Genomic DNA, 26174 nt, shown 5'->3' on the forward strand with positions numbered 1-26174 from the left:
GAAATGATTAACTCCGAAAAACAAAAATTGAGAAAATGCTTACCATATTATCATAAATGGATTTTTTAAATTTGGAATATGTATGCTACTTGGTATGAAAATAATCTAGATATGAGTTATTATAGGTACAAGGTGTAGATTTAATCGTACCTACTAGGTTTTAAATGTCTACAATTAAAAAAAGTAACCCTCTCCTTTCGCTCCTCGTGTACGCGCATGTGAAGAATTAATTTTCTTTAGTCAGGATAGTCACGTATTAATTGACACGTTACCGTACATTTGTCAAGCTAACTAATATTGATAATATCTAGTTAAATTATTAAATCCCTTCACCAACCATTCTGATTATTTGTCACAATGCCACAAGCATACAAATAACAATAATTATGGGTACGACAGGTAACATCGTGTCCGGAAACTTGTACGTACGCAGTTCGCCGTATCACACTTCACCGTGAAATTTTGTATCGGAAATATATGGCCGTATATTAAAGACCGTCCAACCTTGTGTCGTACAGTCCTGACATAAAATCCATGTCTTACTAAAACACGGTTCCTGTCGGTTTACACTTTACAGGAAGCCAGCAGCAAACAAACTTTAAAAATATCCGATATACTGAATTATTTGTTAGGTTAGGTTAGGTTTTCATTCTTGAATTCATGAATTTTGTCAAAATCAGCCATGAAAATTGAATTAATGTTCATATTGAATCTAATAAAAATGGAGACCGTATAGTATACGGTCATCTCTTTCCGATAAGAAAGCTCACGGCGAACTGTGCCATGGTGAAATGTTTTACGTACAATTTACATGTAACCAGGTAACATCGGTTTATTGAGCAAATTGAGCATGCTACTAGTGGTTGTAGATCAGACCAGACGTTCCTTCCTCGAATCTATGTGCGGAATGATTGGGAAAAAATGCAAGTGGAAGTTGAACGGTTTGCCACGGTGAGTTCTAGCAAGCGTGTGCAAATAGGTGTATTATACAAACAGTGTGGTAATCATACAGTCTGCCAGTGGCTATTTTAAAAAATTCAATTAAACCCTGCAAAAACCAAGCCCTAATAGATAATAATCAAATAATACTCGTCTATCAATAAAATATCTAAAATTATCCAATTAAATCATATAACTTTGGATATTTTATAGATTAAATAATATTTTTATCTATTAAAATTATTTGGTTTAGGCAGGGCTTAACTTAACTTAAAAATGTACCAACAATATGTGTAATATGTGCCTATTCTTAATCCAACGAAAACAAATACCTAAATATGACTGAAAAAGTGTGCGCAATTTTGTCGTATCGCCCAAAATATACCAAAACTATTATAGTTTGGTTTAGACAGGGTTTAAATGATTTTAAAAAAACTAACTAACACCATCTGTAAATTGTAATCTTATTTCAATAAAAACAAATATGTATGACTAACAAAGTTTAATGTGCACTATTTATGGCGGATCTTAACAGCCTACTTCCACCCTTCGCTACTGCAGTCTGCAGTGTGTGGTTACTACCGGATACTGTAGAAAGTGATCATATTTGAGCACACTTTAAATCATATTATATAAGTCTAAGCAATATTTTTTTAATATCGAAATGTTTACACCGGAAGTAATATTTTACACCCACCGGTTTGCCAATAGCGGACTCCCCCTGTCGCCGTCGATTTATTCCTAATTTGAAATTGTCAAATAATAAAAATGAAATGTTGGCAGAACTGTTCATTTGACTGACGCGAACAATGGGGGCTGTAAGATGTCGCCAACAAAATAATAATTTGTATATTTGTATGCCGTGACGTCGTTCGCTGTTGTTTTCCGATCGCTGCGAATTTGTGAGGGGCTGGGAGGGTTGATCTCCGTGCGTAATGAGGGATAACAGGGTATACAATAGGTAGGTAGTTATATATTAAAATTTTATGTACGATGCATGACAAATATGCATATTTTTAATAATAAAAGTAAAATTAGAAGTTGATATTTAGGTACTTGACAATTTTTAATGGGAAACCGCTACACAGGTGGTTTCCCCGTCGAGTCTTAAAGTTCTTACTTCCAAAGGTCCAATTAAAAATGTATAGGTATTTTTGACGGTAACGTTTACATTGTCCGTATTACGTTTGCCGTATCACAGTTTACCGTGAGGTGTTGTATAGGAAACAGACGGGTAGTCTTGCTAACCTACTTTTGAATCATTCAGAATTAAAATATAATATATAGGTACGATATGTCATGATAGTCGAGCGGTTACGCGTCAGGCTTATAATGTGGTGTCAGTTCAAATCCCGGGTCTGGCAAAAATTATATGTTGAACAAGTGGCTAACATCCATTTCTTGTAAAAACAATACAACACCCACTCTTTTTAGGAAAGAACGTGGTTTACAAAAATATCGGTATACGATATTATTAGGTATAGTTCCCATGCATTCTATTAGCTTTTATTAAGGGATTTATTGAGTGTTTTAATTATACACGAACTTGTCCATTGAGATCAGTGTTGCCATATTTTTCTATGCTGATTATAGTAGAAAGGCGTAAAAATTATAGTATTTCTGAAAAATATATAGTACAGGAACATTATTTGTCTTGCATCCTTTAAAATTATAGTATTTTGGTATATTTTGCGTAAAATTATAGTATTTTACATTTTCCACGGAATTAAAATTATAGTATTGTACCTACTATAATTATAGTACGGTTGGCATCACTGATTGAGATCATGATGAACTGTGATACGGTGATCTGTATACGTACAATTTTTCGGACACGGTTTGTGCCACATTTAGGGTTACATCGTAACATGTAAATTGTACGTATTACATTTCACCATACCACAGTTCGACGTAAGCTTTCTTATCGGAAAGAGATGACCATATACTATACGTATACTATAAATTCAAAAATGAAAACCTAACCTAACCTAACAAATAATCCAGTATATCGGCATTTTTTTAAATTTGTTTACCGCTGGCTTCCTGTAAACCGACCAGAACCGTGTTTTATTTAGACATGAATTTTATCACAGTACTATAGGTACCACCCAAAGAGGTTGACGACCATATATTTCTATGCATCATAAAGATTGATTTATTTTTTATTAACTATATCATATTTGTGGACGTGTTAAATAGGTTAAATTTATAATTGTATTTATCATTTTACTTTCATATCTACATAAGCACATACTTTCTTGTTATATCTATTGGTTGTTATTTGTAATCAAGTCATTTTTATAATTTGTATGTATTATGTATTATGGCTATAAATAAATAAATAAATAAAACATATCACGATGAAGTGTGGTACGGCGAACTGCATAGGTACAAATTTCCGAACACGACATTTAGATGGCACTCCAAAACAAAGCTTCCTCAGTCACATAAGTGAATTATGTTTCTTAAAACTCTTTCTTTGTAATATTAAGAATAATAATATCCACCCTCTAATGCCTTTTTGAATGAGCTCAGAAAACATGTCCCGTATTTAGATAATCGGTTCCCATTAAACGTCAGCTTCGGTCGCAGCCCACAACAATGGACGTCATGAAATGCAGCAGAAATTCAAAGTGTTTCCGCCAAACGCGCGTCGCTTGAGCGCTATAATCGCGGATTAAATTATATAAGCCCCGATTGTTCATGTATCAGCACCGGTTGTCGAGCGATCATAACACACGTTATTTGGTTCACGTTCATCTCTCACGTTATAATTTTATTTACATTGTGGCCTATGGGAAGAAATAATAAAACTTTATTATTAACGATCGCTCGTGACTTTGTCCTCGTTAAGTCGAGTATATTATACGCTTCATGACTTTGCACTCAGGTTCTAGGATGAAAATCAAGTAATAATCTAAAAAAAAAAATTTTACATATATTATCTATTTATTTATTTATTACTGCATAATATTAATACAAATTAATAACAATTTATTGATCTAATTTTATGCTTGGTAATCAGGCAAAGAGGCGTAATCATTGTAGTAAAAAGTGTAAAATTATAAAACGTATTCTCTACCATCTACATTGACGGATAAACGGAATGAATTGATTTTAATGCAATGTATTCACCTAGTACGTACAAGTAGGTACATCAGTATCACACTAAAGCAAGCTCGCGAGATCAATAACGGTTGTGTGTAGGCACGTGCTCATATACCCGCACCTCATCTCATCACTCCACCACTGCTATCTCACCTCTTTACCTACGAGTATTTTTTTTTTTTCGAGAAGTGTTACCTTGTAACCTGCGAATCTTATAAGATGCCATAATGAAATTCGTAATGTTAATGATATAAATAAATAAACAGATTAATTAAAAAAATATACATATATATTTAATGCGTAAGTCTCGTGGAAATAGTAAAAACCACAGAACAGATTAATAAGATAGAAATGCGAAAGCCAGTCACTATTATAGACCAAAGCTTTGAAGCTGGTTTTTGGTTTATTACCCAATGAAAACACTCAACCTCGTTAATGGAGATTATAATACAGACGTATTGACGTAACTATTTAAAATAATATAATTCTTTAATACGTGTTCAAGTTTATCCCTTACATTTTATCCACACTCGAGAATTATACCTTCTTACAGCCTCACACAGAAGGTGACGCGCTTCTCATTATTTTTGTGAACCCTGGTCAAAACGTTCATCCTTAATTTTAATCTAATATATTAGAATATAGATTATTTTGAACCAGGCGTGACGGTGGGTCGATTATTTGTGCCCCGAATTAATTGAATTACCTTACGGTGGAGAGGATTCAGAAGAAAACTTTGAATTTTCGTTGCTGAAAGCTGTATGGATAATGGTATCATTGCTTTATCTAACTTTTTTCAGATCGCTTAGATATTGTAGTTTAAATGTTAGAAGTAATCTTTATTTGTGTAGGTATTGACAATGGTGATGCCAATTGGGAGGGCAAGAACAGCTGTGCTCAACCATATATGTTTGGATGTCATCTTTGTGGGGTCAGACTTTAGATGCACCTACGCGGTTTTACAAATTTATAAGAAATGAATTGTTTAGATTTCGTATATTTTTCATTACGCTTGTTTTATATTGTTTTATTTATATATACGTAATTACCTGTATCTGTATCTTTTATTTTTTTTAATATTACTTATTTTCTTTATAGTCTGCGTACCATTTTATAATCGTTTTAAACTTATAATTTGTGGTACTCACTCATAAAACTGGTAACATGACAATTACGCCCAGGATAAAAAACCCGTATAAAGAAATCAAAGACAATGATTAACTTCTCTCACTTGAAATATCGGCATAATGTGAAATTAAAATTGCTAAGTGAATAAAATGAGAAAATTTCAACAACCAATCTTACTAAACCAATTTTAATTATGAATTAAATAATAAATAATTACAAGATAAAAAGAACTTTTTATATACTTACAGCGTTTCTAAAGTTTCTGTTGAATTATTATGCTCAATATGCTCAAACTTGTAGGTACTTGATATGAAGTAAATAAAAAAACAAACAAACAAACAAACAAACAAATATAGAATACTGAAATGTAATTTTAACAATTCATTTTGATTTCCATAGTAACGCACGTCTATATTAATCATTTAGTTGCTAAGACCACCCCCTTAGCAACCAATAATAGTCTTTTACTTTTTACGGATTTTTCTGAAATAACTTTCCATACAAAACAGAATTAACTGAAAATGAATTCAATTGTGCTAAAAAGTGCATTGGCATCGTGTTCTGATATATTCTAAAAGTTTTAAATGTCTAGCTAGTCGGGAAGTTAGTTAAAAATCGATTGCAAGATTTGTACCGGACAAAGAACCACCGCACAAATAAGAATACGAGCTAAGAAAAACGTTGTAAAAAATAAAAACATGTACATATTTGACTTTCTGCTATTTTATGCAGATCTGTAAATGGAATAAATTATCTAATAATTTTGTTTTCATTATAAACTAGGTAGGTAACTCGACCACAGAATTTCCCTGTCTTAAACCTCCCATTTATGAATTACGATAACCTACTGTTGGCGAGCCTGTAAGTGCGACCCGTCACGCACATAATTAAACAGTTCATAACTCGGCCACTGCGCATGACAGCCGAATAAATTATTCCGCTTTCACAATTGATAATAATCGCTGCTATTGTCGCTTTCCGCGGGGGCGCTGCATTATTATCATTTTGTTTGGGGGCGTTATAGACTTTACTATTTGATTGTTGGCATATTATTTTTGTCGTGTGCGATTTTACGCCCGGTCCAGTGTGTGCGAATGAAATCTGAATGGAGCGGCACGCGCGCGTTTTGCATTTTGAAATTGGAACGCGGATTTAGTTATAGGTACGTACATAGTTTGATACAATATGATCAAGTATTATTTGAATAAACCATAAACACAAAAGTGTCATTAAAATAATAATTGAACGTAGTTATGCAGAATGTAGCCAGTCCACAATAATGTCGAGCTGAGATAATGGCACATTAGTAACAGCATGATTATTAAAAATATATGTAAAAATGTAAAATGTCAAGTTGTAAATAGTATTTTATTTCAACAATATTTTTTTGCGGCTTGGCTATTTTCAGCAGAATGTAGAGAAAACCTTCTCGCATCTGATCTATATCAAATCTCATTTTTTTATTTTTTGTGGACTGGCTACTTTCTGCATAACTATGTTCAATTATAATATTTTTTCAAAGTTATAATAATATATCAATAAGTCAATTAATAGTAGTATATAATATGGACATTGTTTTGTCTATCATTTCAAACAGATATATTAAAACGAAACGTAGAACCCGGCAAAATTAGAAAATAAAGGTAAATCTGACGATAAGTGAAATTACGCCAATGACATTAATATGGACGAATCATCTGGAAAAAAAAATGACACTCACTTTATTGTCGGGTCTGCCGAATGGCATAATCTTCTAACGCCATTACAATAAAGGTGATATTGCTATAAATTCCTGATGCTTTTTGTTGGGTCTGCCAAATGGTTCGGTTCGAATGGATTCGCTCAAATGAACATTGACATTAGAAACACTGCTCTAACGCCATTACAATAAAGGTCATATTGCTATAAATTCCCGATGCGTGATATCGCATAATGGAAATTGCGTAACGTCTACCTATATATGCGAATGCGCGAATTTACTTGCTAGCTACTGTATTGAGTGCGTCGTCCATTAATAATGTCATTGAATTACGCAGACAGAAAAAACAATTTTAGATGAAATTTAGAAAAAAATATGTATATCATACTTAACTACCTATAGGGGAATTTTTGTTTATGCGTATATTTCTGTGAAAAGCACTAAAATCTTGACGGAATTTTCATCCTGAAAAAGGTAATAAATAGGTTAAAAATCCCTTCAACTTTGATTCTGGAAATTCTAGGACATATTCTGATTACTGACAACGTGTATTTCAGTGCCAATATAATATATAAGGTCTTTTTAGACTCTATTTCAGAATGTACATATGGCACGCGTGCCACGTTTGGAGTGCAGAGGAATTCTGTAAACCTCAAACACTGGCATACAAAACATATTTTTTTTAGAAAAACGATACAGAAAGAACCTTTCAGTCTAGTTGAATTTAAGATAAAATTCTTATGCAGAAAGTAAATCGTGTTTTATCATATATATTTTTTCAGTTGATTATTGGGTCTGGAGCGAAACTTTAGCTTTGTATTCTCAAATAGACCTATCGTCAATAACATTTTTATTGTTTTTTAGCCTAACTTAACTTAACCATAAAAGGTTTGCCATACAGAACAGATAATAAATAGAATAACGATAGGCTATATTCAATACGCCGCATCTTGATGCAGGGTTTTGAATGTGTGAGTGTCCTACGTAAATTATGCACGTGCAATAGTGTGTGTAATACACCAACATTAAATGAGCGTAAATGCATAAACCGAGAGCAGTTTTCAGTATTCGACGTAAAACGTATTCTTGACACGTGTGTAAGTTTAACCCGGATTCTTCCTTACTCGAGTCGGTTACCTGCTATCGCCTTAACCGTTATGTATTTTAGTTCCCATTATTTTTGAGTTCCCTGGTTTGCCAGTTACCACCACTGCTTTAAACTAGATATAGGTAGCACAACCAGAGTTTAGGCGACCAGAATACTCACACAGACGCATTGTTTACAAACAGGATGTTTCAAATTTTTAAATCGACTTTTAAAAAAGGAGATTCTTTGTTTTGATTTAGGAAAAAAACTAATCAAAAAAGGAACAGCATGTAAAAGAACACTGTATTCTTCAACAATACACCAATATACACAATCTTTCGTATCTGTGATCGCCTCAACTTTCGGTAACAGACCTATACTTACTAAAATTGAGAAATCGAATTCAAATTTAAAAAAATATCTCAATATCGTAAAATTTCGTAGATTATAATAATTATAGATACCGAATACATAAAGCCTGAAAGTGAAACCCTGAGTCACGAAAAATTATCAATAGGTATTTACAAATTTCAGATTATTTTGAAACCAAGGTAGGTATCTTTTATCGATATCCCGTGGATATTTGAGCAAACCGAATAAATTGGGCATGACATACTATATCTACAATCCCAGGTATTATTTAAACACCTACCTACAGACCTACAAACTTATCTGGAGAATGAGATGGGGGAGCCACTGTCGAAAACTACGCAATCACGACTCGTAACTGGCAAAATCTGACATTCGGATGACGTTGTTCAATATGGCGTCCTATGGTAGTTCGTAGTTCCATTTTTGGCCATTCTCCAGATATGTTTGTAGGTATGTACATTTTATTTAAATAACTTCCAAATTTAAAATATCACTCACAAAAACTCCATTAAAATAGAACAAAGCGACGGCGGCGCCCAGCGGCTATATCGTAAAGTACAAACCAAGCGCCCAATCTTCGCGTAACAAATCTATCTCAACCAAACATCGTCTGCCGTTTTCCCGGGCCAAAAGCTGCGGAATTTTCCATTTGACTAAAGCTGACAACATACGTTACTGCTAAAAGACGCTGCGGTTTGAGGCAACGCTAACCTAACGTCAACCTAATAAATCCTTAATTAACTATTTCTTTTATTCAACGAATAATTCACAAGGTTTAAGAATGTACCATTCTAATTATTGAACATAACTTATTAATAAACAAAAACCGATTGCCAATATCAGCTTGATTTGGAAGAGCGCTTATGAGCAGGTATTAAAAGACCAATAGTTAAAACTTTTCGTAATTAGTATGTCACCTAGTAGTGTAGTGGACAATGCGCGGACGGGGCGTAAACCCAAGAGATGCAGGTTCGATTCCTGCCGGGTGTCAATATTCTCAGAAGTGTTTTTCAAAATTATGTATGTTAAATTTGAAACTAAATATGAAAGAGGACGGCATTTTAAGTCTACTTAAGGGCGGCACTTTGAATATAATATTACTTTCAGATCTTCATTGTCAAGATGAATCTTTATCTCAGAAGAGTTTTTCAAAATTATGTATGTTAAGAAATCCTGTTATCCACGCACGTGTGTGTCTCGGGACTAGTTACATAAGCCTGGGTCACCACGGACTCAGTTGTAATAACGAATAATAACGAATTATAGGAATAGGTACTGGACGAATAAAAGTAAATAGAATATAAGCTAAATCAGAGCGATTGAGCCGATACAGTCGAGAAATACTCTTGCTCGCCGTTTGACGCAGAAATGATTTATTTAGCATTAAAATTGGTCTTGCGAACACACTACTATCAAAACTTTTATAGTAGATCTCCTAAAACTTGGTTTAGTAAACATTGTAAAATAAAGCGAGATGTAATAGTGACAATAGCTAGAAGCAGGACAGGGCATTACAGTCTCAACGAATCATTGTACAAAATTAAAGTAGTAGATAGCCCTCAGTGTCAGTGTGGACATCCCACTCAAGATCTTAACCACATTGTCTGGCAATGTGATGCCTATGACCTGGAGAGAGAAGTGTTATTGAATAAGTTGGGAAAATGCAGGTTATACCCTCCTTTTACGATTAATTCGTTCCTGGCAAAACCAAATATTTCAGTTATGAAAATTGTACATGAATTTCTCCAAAAATGTAACGTAAATGTCTAGTGTATAATGTAACAAAAATGTAATTCTGTATCATTAATAATGTAACTATTTATTCCTGTCATTAAAAAAATGTACGTATACTTTTGTAAGCCATTGTAAAGCAGAATAGCCTTCCATTCAGAGAAGAGCTCAATTGCTTCCAAATAAAGAAAAAAAAAAAAAAAAAAAATGGTCTTTGTGATGACTATCTAAGTTAAGTTAGACAATTTGATGGGCCGAACAACTGGTTGGACCAACTCTTCACCATCCTTACATATTTCAGGATATCTCCGGAGTGTATAGTTATCATTATGATATTTGCGGCCATATATACAATATTATGTGGGATGATCAAACAAGTGCCAACCAATGATAACACGTTTCCGTTATTTTTCTTTATCTGAAATATCACTCGGATAAATTTATTCTGTACTTGTACAAGGCGGCAGTGGCGAAGGGTGGAGGTAGGCTGTTAAGATCCGCCATAAATGGTGCACACTAAACTTTGTCAGTCATACGTATTTGTTTTCATTGAAATAATAGGTACTACAATTTACAGATGATGTGAGTTAGTTTTTTAAATTCAATTAAACCTTGGGAAAACCAAGCCATAATAGATAATAGTCCAAAAATACTCGTCTATCTATAAAATGTCTAAAATTATGCAATTAAATCATATCTACATAACTTTGGATATTTCATAGATAGAATAATATTTTTATCTATTATAGTTTGGTTTAGGCACGGTCTAATGAATTTTTAATAATTACAAGATAAAAATAACTTTTTACATACAACGTTTTTAAATTTTCTGTTGAATTATTATGCTCAATATGCTCAAACTTGTACTTGATATGAAGTAAATAAAAAACAAACAAACAAATATAGAATACTAAAATGTCATTTTGATGTCCATAGTATATATTAATAATTTACTTCCTAGGACCACCCCATTCCCTTAGCAACCAATAATAGTCTTTTATTTTTTACAGACTTTTCTGAAATAACTTTCCATACAAAACAGAATTAACTGAAAATGAATTCAACTCTGCTTAAAGATGGCTAAAAGTATTTAAAAAATGCATTGGCATCGTGTTCTGATATATTCTAAAAGTTTCAAATGTCTAGCTAGTCGGGAAGTTAGTTAAAAATCGATTGCAAGATCTGTACTGGACAAACAAGAATACGAGCTAATAAAAACGTTGTAAAAAATAACCAAAAACACGTATAATAATATTTATAAATGAAAAAGTGAGCACAATTTTGTCGAGTCGCCCAACATACACCAAAACTATTATAGTTTGGTTTGGCAGTTGATTTTTAAAAACTAACCTATAGGTACCATCTGTAAATTGTTGTCTTAATTCAATAAAAACAAATTCGTTTGATGCGGATTTTAAAAGCCTACCTCACCCTTCGCCACTGCCGCCTTGTATACAGAATAAATTTATCCGAGTGATATTTCAGTATTAACTAGTTAGCCCCAACTAATGGCCCTGCAGATATGACTACGACAATCTTTGCAGCGACAATTCCCAGCTCCTATCAATAACAACAACTATGCATTCAGCCTAATACAAAGTCGCGGACATCCGCCCAGACTTCATCTCTATCCGGGAGTGTTCAGCAAACACGCGGACCGCTTCCATTACACATTTTCGTAACAAGTTAAAGTTAATACAGCTCCACTATAAAGTTATACACGCGGGTCTCCCTTCATTACTCATACGTACATAAATGTTTGCTTTTCTCTCTAAATGTTTGAGCTGGGGCAACACTCTTTCGCAAGCCAAATGCAGATAGATTAATATCTCGGCCATTTGACGAATGCACACGGTGTGCTATTTCTATTTGTTTGAATGAAGGTGAAACACGCATAACCAGTAGTGAGTAGGCAGTGCCGCCATTGAAGGGGCTGTTGGAAACTCCTAGCTAAGTAGCTTCACCTGCGTATGACAAAGTCTTGTATACACTCCGCGTTTTTTTCCGATGGTACCAATGACAGTAATAATATGGACGAATCATCTGGAAAAGAAAATGACACTCACTTTATTGTCGGGTCTGCCGAATGGCATAATCTGTTCTAACGCCATTACAATAAAGGTGATATTGCTATAAATTCCTAATGCTTTTTGTTGGGTCTGCCGAATGGTTCGGCTCGAACGGGTAGAACCTCAGTCTAACCGACTCAATGACATTAATATGGACGAAGCATCTGGAAAAAAAATGACACTCACTTTTTTGTCGGGTCTGCCGAATGGCATATTTGTTCTAACGCCATTACAATAAAGGTCATATTGCTATAAATTCCCGATGCGTGATATCGCATAATGGAAATTGCGTGACGTCTACCTATACATGCGAATGCGCGAATTTACTTGCTAGCTACTGTATTGAGTGCGTTAAGGTGACGCATCAGTGAAACGCCAAATAATTTTCAACTGTAGGCGCGACGAAATTTTGGACTCGCTGCCATTCAGTGAGAGAATGTCGAGTCAGAAACACGTCACTTTGCTGCGTGATGGCGACGGGTCAATTAATTCTAAAATCGTGTAAAGATGACTAAAAACGTTACCCATTTACTTTAAAAAGACAACATGTCAATGAATATATTATTATAGTTACTAATAGAATAATAAACAGAACATAAAATGGACGTATGTTGGATTTATATGACAAATAATATTTCGTTTGACAGGCGTCATTTGCACCCGCGACCCGCAATCCGCGCATCGCCTAGCAACGATCTTTTTAGACCGTGCCTCAACTAATGCATGGCCTTAATAATGTCATTGGATGGTACAGACTTATTTACAATAACTAATCATTATTGGATAGATGGTAAGGGAATGGGACAACTGGACGCCAGGACAATTTCACCGCATTGTCTTAGACACGTAAACATAACGTAGACGTCGTAGACGATGAATTTTAATCAGTTTCTATCTACTACTTAGTAGTTTTAATTCATTTTACTCTTAATATAATGTTTTTTTTATTAATTATTACATAATTACCATGTCTAAGGCTTTATATAAAAATAAAAAAAACTCTTTTTTCGTTGGAACTTAAACATATGTACGATTAAATCATTATTTACGTGTGCATATTTAAATTCTCACCAACTGTTAAATCATAATATAATAATTTAAATATAAATAATAATATTAAATATTTTTTAAAGTACGTATAAGTACATAACGTCTATTTATTTTCGAATTGAGTGACGTCCAGTTGTCCCGGCGCCAAATCGCATCTCATGCATATAGGTACACGTTAGAAAAAATCATTTTGTAGATACGACACCCGACGGGACTTGAACCTGTATCTGTTGGATTCACGCCAGTAAACGTTTATAATTATTAAGCTACGGGCATCTTACCAAATTACGACGATTTAAACTAGTAGTTGTTATATGAAATACTAATCGAATTGCGTTATAAATTATGTAGTTTAAAGTTATGTATATTCAGTATATAGGTAGAATGTTACATTTTCAAATTTTTTGTCTTATTCGTTGAATAAAAAGAAATAGTTTATTAAATATTAGTAAGTGATCATCTAAAATTTTCACTGACGCATAGAGAGTAATAAGTTGAACTAAATTATGTTAGACATAAAGAATTTCAACTCTATAATCTTGATAAAAAGAGTTTTACTTATACGAATTCCGTGTTACGAATTTTGAAATCAGTTCGAGTTGCGAATCGAACCATTTTACGTGTGGTTGTACTATGTAGGTACAAGTAACAAGATTATTTTTCTTCTTCTATTGGCAGCCCAAAAACAAAATGGTGGCATTCTGATTTGAATTCATCATCATCATCATCAACCTGAATCTATCCACTACTGGATGAAGGCCTCTCCAAGCTGATTCTACTTCTGTCAGTCTTTTGCGTTGTGTTGCCACGTATTTCCGCAGAACTTAAACATTTCATCGATCCAGCGGCCTCTAGGTCTACCTTCCAGACGTTTTGTACCTCTCAGGTACCACTGAACGTGATTATTCATATTAAAAATAATAATCTATGAATTGCTTTTGGCTGCCTAAATAAATTAATATTTTTCCGCAGCTTAATTTTATATTCAAATACCTGCTTTAATATAGCAATATGTGATACGTGTGAAATGTCAAATTGAAGTCAAATTTAAATATACACTATCCAATCTTATGAATTTAATTAATATTCAAGGTTTATATTGCCAATATCTGCACAGGCAATCATGTTTGTACTTAATTAAATAATTGGGTGTATGTGAAATTATATAGGAATATCATTTTAGAAGTGAGAAGTTTTCTTCAAATGAACTTTAAATACTAACTCTAACTTCATTAGTAGACCTGTGGGTCTATTCTATACTTATCGACCGCTAAAGTGATCAAACTTAGGATAGGTTTGTAAGAAAGTATTAGCACTTATTGAAACAATTACAATACGTCGGTTGTAATTGTTGTAATAAGCGTTACACTTTAACAGCGCCTCTCTTGCGGGTCTATTCTATACACAAGCCTGCTTTCGGTCTGCTACGGCAGCTAAATAGGGTAGGAAAGTATCGAATAATTAACACTTATTGCAAGAATTACAATCAGTTAACCATCTGAACTGTCAAAACTGTCTATCCGGGTCTAAAATTAAACATAGTTCTTATTGTAACAATTATAACTTAATTATTGTAATTGTCACAATAAGTGTTAATAATTCGATATTTTCCTTACCCTATTTAGCTGCCGTAGTGGACCGAAAGCAGCCTTGTGCATAGAATAGACCCAGTACTGCTGTTAAAATATAGCCCTTATTGCAACAATACAACCAACTTATTGTAATTGTTACAATACGTGCTAATACTTCGATACAAACCTACCCTAAGTTTGATAATATCTATCACTTTAGCGGTCGATAAGTATAGAATAGACCCACAGATGTAATTTTTTGCTTCAAATTCACACATTTAGGCTCCATCTCTATATGAGAAGGGTTTTTCAACATCTTTGGCTAGGCACCTATTAGATACCGTATACATACTTACATAATGCAAAAATCTGGTGCATCACTACTAAATTTCGTAAATGTGAAATTTTCTGCATAATTATATGCAACTGATAAGTGCAGTGCGTCAAATATAAATAAATATCCATAAGATGAAGTTTCACAATGTATTCAAAATGTCAACGAGGATGTAACGCAATTTATTCAAGTGACCATTGACTACCTACCAGCCGAGAAATGCATTTTAAAGTGTGCATGTCACTCGAATGTAACATAAAAACTGTCATTGTAACTTTTGTTCATTGATTACCAACGTATTGGTAATTGAGAAATCAGTAAGTAAGTACTGCCAACCTCACGGGAAAGGTTTGTTTTGATAACTGTGAAAATGTCCACCTCAAAAGAGCTTTGTAATTTAAAACTGTTTAGGTGGTACCTGTTTAATAACAAGTAATAATAACATAAATTGTTTTACTGTAAGTTAGGTATTCTTAAATCATTCTAATAAAAATATTTTTTATTATCATAGAGGTTTGTAATTATTTTGTAATTAAGAACAGATGATTTGTTTAAAAGCCTCTAACGAAACCCACTACAAAATTTGGCACATACATACACTTTGATCTAATGCCTCTTTATCAAACTCTACATAAAAACTGTGTGGAATTCATAGTGTTGTGGTTGAAGAAGGCGAGATTTTGTGGTTGCTCCGATGGATGGAGGAGCGAGTTTTATCTGCAGCATAAACAGTCGGTACAAGAGTATATTACGATACATATGAATCTTGTGATACTGTTCCGAGGTCCGAATCTCGGTAGAATAAGATGTTGTGCGGAGCGATACAGTGACTGAGATACTAACTGACCGGTAACTTATATTCAAGTGACGTGTCCAATGAATTATGATCCGCTATTTATTGACGTACTCACAATCAAAATAATATCTTGAAAAGAATATTTAGAGAATAATTATTATATTGAGTCAGCTAATATATGGAGTTTGTGTCATTGGATATACTAAGCTGACTATGTGGAAAATAGATACCGCGGAAAATAATCTTTGCAGTCAGCTATTTGCTGAGTTTTCCATATAATTGTACACTACGGGAAATGGATATTTAATATCGCCGATCAATATCCTGACACGGGTTGAGTTGTTTATCCCCATAACTGCTTTATGACATATTGTAAGTTATACATAGTACAAGTACCAAAATTTATATTTAAGTGAAAAACGGATGATTTTATATTTTTATTTCGCTTAAATCTTCACAATGAAGTCACGATTTCATAAAGTTATCTGATAAATTCGTTTTTTTCTACTGACATTTAAATATTCGCCCGCGGCACAATTTTATTTAGTAGGTTCATACCTAGGGGCGGCAGGTTATATGAAAGTATGGTGAAGCCGGCTAGTATGGCGAAAAAGTATGGTGGGGCGGGCTGGTAATCAATTTGTGGCAAAATTTGAACGTTAACATTATATTATATGGGTACGTTATAATGACCAAAGTAAATCCTCTGTGATGCCATGATTTTTTTTCATCGCGACGCTATTTTTCGTAAGTTATCTGCTATTGTTGGCCTGCTTCATTCAGCTGTATTCCTTGCGGAAAGCCGATTCCTTGCCCCTCTTTTAATTTAATACCTCTATGGTTCATACATTTATTTAAATATGCTTGAACAAGATTTTAAGCATTTATGGAGAGGATGGTTTCAATTTAAATTCCACTGCTGAACTACATAGGTAGTTAGGTAGTTATGTCTTCAATATTCCAGTATTACCTACCTATATACGTAGAGACGTTTTATAATAATAATAGTAATATCAAAGAAAACTCACTTGGGTGGGGGTAAGGTGTATTAATGATGCCAGGTGTTCCCGCTCTGGCGCTGAAAGGTATTTCTGCTGCTTAAACCTCCTTTCTAACTCGTACACCTGATAAAGAAAAATAATAAAATTATTAATATTATCATAATATTTAATTGAGGTCATAAAAGTTTGCATGTTATTTGTACCTAAAAACTGTAGCATAATATTCACAAATGCCATAAAACCAGAGTATAAATACTATCCAAACCGAATGGATTTTTCATCGACCAGCTTTTTGCATAAATCATGCCTGACTATATTCAGACCGTGGCACTGAATTTTGAATTACGATGGTAGTGCTAGTTATTGATTATATTCGAATGCAATGCGGTAACCTGTAATCGGTAACGCGATAAACGAAGATTTTCGATTGCATACGAGTATTTCGTTCAAATTGTTATTAAGAGCGTACATAAGTGAAACGGCAAATAATTTTCAACAGTATGTGGGACGTAATTTCGGCCGCGTTGCCAGTCGGAGAGCGATAGTCGACCTGTGAGCACGGCAATTTGTTTTGTGATGGCGTCGGAGAAATATATTCTTAAATCGTGTAAAGATGACTAAAAACATTCCACATGTACTTGAAAAAGAAAACATGTCAATGAATATACTACATTATTATTACGAGTATAATAATAAACATAACATTAAAAGGACGCATGTTGAATTTTTATGACAAATTATATTTCGTTCGGCTCGCGTCATTTGCACAATCCGCGCATCGCCTAGTCACGATCTTTTTAGACCATGCCTCAGCTGAGTGAGGTATAGCCTTCAGATAGAGTATATTATGTTTTATAACTATGCACTCTTTTTTGCACTTTTTACTACACTAATAAGCCTATTTGCCTGATTACCTCGCATAAAATTCAATCAAATGATACTCACTTGTATTAATATAGTAATAAATAAATAAATAGATAAATAGATAATATACGTAAGAAAAATATTTTTAGAATATATCATTTTCATCCTCGATCCGGGGTGCAAAGTCATGAAGCGTATACTCTACCTATAGCATAGTGGTCAGTACACGTGGACGCGATTTCTGACAGACGCAGGTTTGTTTCCTGCTAGGTGTCGTATTTTTTCAAAAAGATTTTTTCTAGTGGATGTTTCTCACATGTGTTTTCAAAATACATAATTCTATACTTATTAGATTCTTAAATCTTGCGAATTATTCTCTAATAAAAAAATCGCCAATAACGTCTGAAACACTTTGGACACATAATGTTTAGTTAATTTTAGCGCGATTAGGTATGGTACAGCTGACTTAATTGGTAAAACAAATTAGCTGTAAGTGATGTAGGTATGTGTTTTCGAGTCTCGCCTCGAAATAATAGTTTTTTTTTTTAACTTGTAATATGTATTTTTTCTGTGGTGTTCTGAATAATATGAATTATCTATAAATAGGATAGTTGAACAATTTAATAGTTTTAGTCATGTGGAAATATTATACAATATGCATTAAAATAACAGGATTGCACTTTGCCTGCCTTCTCTTTCATTGAGATAAAATACCAAAGAATGTTTACATTATCCAGCTTGCGTGGACTCGAACATGAACCCTCCGAGTAGAAAACGTATTATCAGTTAGGTATAGTTTTAGATACTAACGAGAGATGAGTTATAAAAAGAAAATATTATGTATTATAATACCAATATTAAACGTCAAAAAACATCAAACAAAATTTAGACATCAATTATAACTTCTAAAACCATTAAAGTCATATACTTACTTAATATAAAATCTAAATTACAAGAATTGTTGTTACTATTCCAGTAATCAGACCCGCATATAACTTCTTCTTCGTAATGACCTCATGACTGAGGATCGTGACCCAATTGATTTGACTGCCTAACAGCCTTCTCAACGACTTGCTCCCTTTTGGTGCATTCTACAACACGCAAAGCATGTGTAAATGGAACTCACGAATTGTCTATCTGAGGCATTCAATGTTTGTTCTTATATTCTGATAAGGCATGTCTAAACGATAAAACAGCGCAGATGATACATACGGCCATTAACGATCGTATAAATTATGACCGTGAGACCACGCGCATTCGACCTCTTGTGGATGCGACTGGTCGCAATAACTCGTAGATGAGCAACCGTAGTCATAGCTGCAGGCCATATGTTGTAGTCTTAGTTCAATGAAAACAAATACGTTTGACTGACAAAGTTTATTGTGTTGTTATTTAGTCGGATCTTAACAGCCTACTTCCACCCTTTGCCACTACATAAATAGCGGAGAATCGAATAAACATAATAATAAATTAATTTGTTAAAACTGTCGTTAAATGATATTACAGAATGTAAAGAAATTTTTCCACAAGAATAATAAAATGCAATGAACAATTTTCTGAAAACGATTTTATTAAGTTAAATAAAACAATAATATTATATCGTCATCTCTCATGAATCATATTATTTCGAGCACATTCCCTTGAAAACAGGTGCCCTGTCGGTAAACAGGTAAAGTCAATAAAGGCACGCTAACCATCCAAGGCAATCGATTTCTGTGGACAATACCTATCTATATTGTACACCATAATCTACCTGACTAAATACATCATAATAATACGCAATATTACCATAAATACAAGTGAAATAATGTACAATTATCATGAAGTAACTACCAACATAATATTATGTAATATATTGTCATTGATGTAAAAAAAAAATGAAAAATCAGATTCAACTATCTAAATTGTAGAAGTATAATTCTAACTGACAGATGAGAGAAAATGTGGTATGTGTGTGTGTAGGACGTACTATTTGATAGATAATTATCATTAATATGTATGTATATCATTGTTGTAAGAACATAACATTGGATTAATTAATGTGAATGGTAGTAAATGCCATATTCATAATGACCACTTAAGCTCTAAGAAAGTAATTGGAATATAACAAACAAGGATAACAGGAGTGAAATCAGCTTGGATGGATCCTCATTCAGCAGTGGATGGATACAGGCTGATGATAATAATAAAATAGATCTTTACAACCAGCACTGTTATGTTGGTAATTTGGTACTTGTTTTTCGTGAATTTAACTTCCAGAGAGTGTAGGTTATATTCAGTGACGCCCGTGGGGGTAGGTAGATCATGCGTTGCTTAACACAATCACAATTTTAATTAAGTACTACATTTAAATAACATGCTAATTGCATCTAATGACCGTTTAACGGGGACACGGCAGCCGTGTCGTCCGCGTCGAACAAGTTTTTGCATTTACGATTTAGTTTAATACATTCACTGCTGAGACCAGTTAATTACTTTTTAATTACCACATTTAAATATTAAATATCATGTTAATTATATCTAATGGCCAACTACTGCAAATGCGCTTGTCGCATTGTTAGCACTAAATGAGTTAAGATGGTAATACGGCATTCTAATTCTGCCTAAGGGCGACATTTTTACGAGAAATTCTTTTGTCTATAACTAATTCTCGATTTGATAATTTGATTCTTGCTCTGGATCAAACTACACAACATATCATTTTATCCAGATGCGAGAATCAAATGTGCAACCATCACTTCAGAGAAGGGTACTCTAGCACTACTCTAACGTAGGGCATTATAAAAAAACTCAAATCTTCCATGGTTGTCTTTAGATATCATTCCGTCTGATCTAAGATTGATTTAAAACGTCATTTCATCATTATCAATTTATAAACAAACCAATAACGAGGATTTTTTAAGTATTTCCTTACGAAGCGATAAATTCAGATATTTCCAGAACCATCCCTCTAAATGCCTACTACCTACTAAATAATCCATTGTTTACTCTTGGAACAATTCCACCCAAAACGCCATTCGTATATCCATCCACCGATTTTTACTGGTTACAGGATAGCCACAAAGTGTCTTGCTACCATTGATATATTATATAAGTATAAGTTAATATTATCAATGCTTGCCACATTTGACACTCATGGTACTTTAGGATTTTACGATATGTTTTTATTGGCTATGGTGAATGCTCTTCCTTCTAGTAGCACCTAGAGACAAAATAATAGGAAGCTTTCAATGTAATACTATTTGTTGATAATTTACATTTTGAAATAGTTTAATTTATCACATAACTAAAAACATTATGTACAATAAAAAATAAATATTGTTTAGTCAAAGATAAACATACACTTTAAATACTTTATAAAATGTGCATTTGTTAAAGGATCTCATCTTATTAATATATTATATTATGATTATTTTAATCAATAAAATGTAGTTTATTAAGTTTTTCCTTAGGAGTAGAAAAAAATTGTTTATATTTCATAGTTTTTAAGAATTTTATATTTAATTTATAGCACGAAAAATCAGCAAAGTAGCTAACACTTGACTACATAGATTTTTGATGATAAACAAACAATTGTCTATATCTACTGAACAGGAAACACAACATTAATGGGAACTGACTTACCTACCCTATTGGGTATGATATAACAAGATACGTATAGCGAGTATGAAAAAATATGGGACATATAGGAAAATATAGGACACATTGACTGCTGACTAGACAATTACTTTTTAATTACCACATTTAAATAGCTTTAAGTTACATCCGTCTCATAATATGCATTAAATTGTGTCACGTAACGCGTATTCAATATTTGCGGACAGTCAGTACGCGTTGTGTCCTATAATTTTATAGCCTAAGCGCCCTAAGCCCTAAAGTAATGCTGCTTCAAAACTGCCACTACAGCCCGTAAGGGAAGCCCAGGGAACTCTATTATCTGTTCTGTGGGTAAGCCAGCCCCCATTATATATTCTGTGTTCCGTTGTAGAGTATAATATGATTCATAACTTTGCACTCCGGCTCTAGGATGAAAATGACGTAATATATTCTAAAAATATATTTTATAAATACATTATATATTTATTTATTTATTACTACATATATTAATACAAGTGAATATCATTTTATCTAATTTTATGCGAGGTAATCAGGCAAAGAGGCATATCAGTGTAGTAAAGAGTGCAAAAAAGTTATAAAACCTTTACTCTACTCAACAATCGATATATTTATTTGACATGGGCACTTCTGGCGCCAAGAACCGGATTTTAAAGTTATATTAATCTTATTATGAGATCGATTAAATATTTAAGGCTACCTTGTAAATGTAAACCTTTTACTTTTCAATTTATTAACCCTCGAACATCTACCTATGGGTAGGTTTTTGAAGACTTCTCGTCAAAACTTGTCGATTTTGATATATATTAATGTTACATTTTGGTGGAATACACAATCTGGTTGTTCTAACAATAATCTTCACTGATGTATTCCCAAATATGTTTTTAAACAGGGTGTATCGAACGCTTCCCCCATCTCCAAAAGCTCTTAGCTAAGGGAAATATCATGATGCGAATTGTATTCCAAATTAAACTGGCTCCGCGAGCATTTAAGAGTTAGTTTCTATACAAACACTTGTGGGAGGGGAAGTCATGAATACATTAACGCCCTTCTTTGTTTTAGCAGGATATTTGGCCATGTACTTAGGTATTAAGAAGTAAAATAATATAGGTTAAAAAATCTATGCTATTTTCGATGTATATACAGGCTACATTAGCTGAGAATTATTGACTGAGATTGACTATTAGCTTTATTATTTTCGGTACCTATCTCAATAAGATGAAATTTGGCGTAATATGTATTAGGTACTATTATGTTACTATATGACTCTTATTTATGTAGTGAGAAAGTCGGGATAATCGCAAGGTTTTACACGTGCATGGATTTACAGTTGACAGTAAGAAAATGTATGGGTAAACATGTATTATCCTGCAGTTGGCAAAATTGCATGCTTGAATTAAACAAGTTTGGAAGCTTCTGAATTTTTATGTGACAGTAAGTTCGATCTGCGCCTGCGCAGAAGAACGACAGTGGCGAACCTGCCGGCAAAAAAACGAATTTTCAGGTTGACCGATTTTCACTAGCTGTCAAATAGTACAAAATAGTACCATAAAATGACAACATCGCGACTCGCTCACTCTTTAAGAATGAATTGGAGAGACAATCAGCACTTTTACGTGTAAACAGTTATTGTCATGATAGTTTAAAATAAGCACTATTGCCGCCAGTAAATCCATAGACGTGTACAAGCGCCATATTGCTATGATGGCAGTGTGTTTTCAAATACACATCCCAGTGTTTATAATATTGCTTTATCATATTTGTTTTGAAGTATCTATAACGAATGAGAGAAAATATATGAAAATGTGTAAGAGAAAGCGAGATAGGGAGAAGACATGAAAATACACGTACAATAATGCAAATTCTAAATTTTAAAAATTTGATTATAATCGGGTTAAGAAAGAAAACAAAATGATACTCTCAAATTTTTTGACAGATGGTTATAGTGCGGTAATCATATCGAGTGATCAGAATATCAAGAAATTAGTGTGTTATCCAAGAGATTTAAGAATAATTATTATAATAAGGATATGGTGCTGTAACCTTAGGCAATATATACAATCAATCAAAAATAGAAACATTATGGATGAGGAAGACCAAAGAACCATCAGTGGAACGTCGCCTTTTGACAAATGAACAAGTTCAGCGATTGTAATACATAATAATGCATGTCCATTTGAAACGTTGTCATATTCAATGCATATGGGTATAAGAATTAATAATATTTGTCTATAGTTGATATAATATAGCGAGGGATGGTTTCAAATCCTGGTGTCCTAATGAATTTGAATTTACATGTGCCTGTCAATTACCTATGTGGTCGAAGCCATGATTTATTCTGGATCGGAACCGGTTCCTCTTGTCAAGCCTATCAGGCACCATTAGCGAGGGGTGCAAGACTAGTCAATTTACTCCCCAAAGACGTAGACATTTTCGGTGACATGCTATGTATTTTGTACTCGAAATTTTATTTTTCTGTATAAAATTGTCCTTAAGTAGGTAGGTACGTTTTATTTTTATTTATTATTATTTCATATATTCTCTTTTTCTTTATTGTGAATGTAATATTTGTTATAATCTAAATCTCATGCTGTTTACGTCTTGAATTTAGATTTGTTATGTCCACAATATTTAGTTTTCTTAAATAAATCATCGTAAATGTCCATATGGAATTTAGAACTAAGCTCATCACATTATAAAAAGTATTGCATGATATATCAAATGTTAGCAAGTGGCTCCCTCACTCAGTGGACAACTTATACCTGCCTACTCGTGGATATATACTAATTTTACCAATTACTTGTAATGTTATGTGTTTAACAAGTCAGTGAAAACGTTGTATGTAATATATCATTATTTAGTACAGAGTATTTGCTACGGATTTATATTAGGTATAAATAAATAAAATACTCAAACAAAGATAGCGATATTTGAGCCTCATTCGACTCTGGACTGTTGTACTGGTATACCCGATGACTACGCAGGCATCCAGCGGGTGGCGGGGGGCGAAAGCAAACACGGGGCAACGGTAACAGCGTCCCGAGCTTCTGTTTGCCGAGCTCTCGACGCGGCGCTCGCTGGGACCGCAGGGTGCGCACCGCCCGAGGGGGTGGGCCTGATGGGCTGGATAGTGTGGTTATTCTATATCAGCCTTCACGAAACATGGCAACCCATGGATGCAGTCAATTGTGTGATAGTAAATGTATTTTTACTCTTGATCACCTGAATAATGACTTCAAAGTGAACTCTCATTGAATCTAAAACTCAGTGACCAACGAGTGTTTACACCCCCGTATAGAAGACTTACACGGTCCATATTACTGACATTAATACAGACAGTATTCATAAAAATAGCTTCAATGTTTTATTGACCTCACACGATCAGTTGGTATTACTGTCACTGATGTTTATATTTGAAAATATCACTTTTAAAGTATTTTTTAATAAATTTTAATTTTATAAAGATATACCTATATGTTTTAAATGCTACTCATCCATTCTACATAAAGTGTTGTTCAATTCAACTGATATTTTACATCAATATACTAATTGATTTCATCCGATAGCACTGTTAGTATAGCTATTGTCTATGCTATATGCTGTCATTTAACATGAATAATGAATAATCGTTGATCGTTCAAATTGTCACTGTTCTGGCATTCTGGCAGAAGACACTAATTCGAAAAAAATGACATATTGAGTTAGTTATACCAAAATGTTTCTTATTTCAAACTTTACCGTCTGGAAACCTTCTTAATAAATAAACAGTCTTTATTTTAAAGTCATCCTTTTTACAATTACTTAATAAACTCACATGATAGACCATTTCAAACATCTTAACAACTTCAAAGTCAAATTACTCAAAACTAGTATTCACCAGTTAGTGTGTTCTGCCAGAACAGAGACGAAATTATGTACTCTATAATGTTACCATTATCAATTTTAAATAGACTGGTTAATCATAGAAATTATGAAGTGAATGAAAAACCAGATAAAAAACGATAAAATAATTATACTCACTTCAACATATTATTATTATCTATGATCTCAATTTATCTCATAATTATCCGTGGTACTGCAAAAGGTGATTGTCAAATATTAAAATATTCTTCAGTTTATTTCCATCATTTCAACTATTACAAGATTAGTATTACTGTCTAAATTGTGTGGTAGATACTGACAGTAATATTGATGGTATACGCGTAGCTTATGCGTGAAAAATATGAACTATCAGTAAAATATAGATCCAGTAACCGTGAGAGATTCATCCTGGGCATAACTCAAAAGGACAAAAAACGAAATTATTGTGTGAAGAAACACAAATCTTACATGGAAATGACCAGGATGCATAGATCGAAGAAAAGACAATCGCTAAAAGATGTAAGTCATCCCGAGAAGTACGGAAAGTTTGAAAGGATCGACGGAAAACTTAAGTTATACAAAAGTACGTGTAAACGCAATGCATTTAGCCGAGAGGATTAGGTTCAACTTGGAGAGGTTTTCAGTTTTGATTAAGGTTCATAATGATGATGATATTTTGTATATTATAATACTTTATAAATAAAATTGTAGTGTATTGGAAACCTGTGAATGTCCAAATAAAAAAAATAATTAGTTTATGATGTCTTTATATAACTTATATTAGTGGGAAATGTAGGCCACCGACTGTATAAAATTAATTATTTTATTTTTTTACTTCAATTTAACTAAATGTCTTGTAAATATAACTTATTACTAAGTTAAATATACAATCCATGCCAATATATTATTTGATACATACTCAATAGTTGTTTATACTAAGTAGATGAAG

General features: G+C 33.3%; 1 protein-coding gene across 1 annotated transcript in view; it reads right to left on the bottom strand.

Annotated features, from left to right (window-relative positions):
* Positions 1 to 26174, bottom strand: part of scro (scarecrow) — a 113556-nt gene that overhangs the window by 33316 nt on the left and 54066 nt on the right. Inside the window, exon 4 of the mRNA XM_085948523.1 lies at positions 16913 to 17008. Within this exon, the coding sequence (XP_085804649.1) occupies positions 16913 to 17008 (96 nt within the window). The remainder of the gene's footprint in view (positions 1 to 16912; positions 17009 to 26174) is intronic.

The sequence above is a fragment of the Rhyacophila brunnea genome, unplaced genomic scaffold (genome assembly GCF_057557595.1).
Source record: "Rhyacophila brunnea isolate RB1 unplaced genomic scaffold, BYU_Rbru_1.0 scaffold_20, whole genome shotgun sequence".
NCBI classification, from domain to species: Eukaryota; Metazoa; Arthropoda; class Insecta; order Trichoptera; family Rhyacophilidae; genus Rhyacophila; species Rhyacophila brunnea.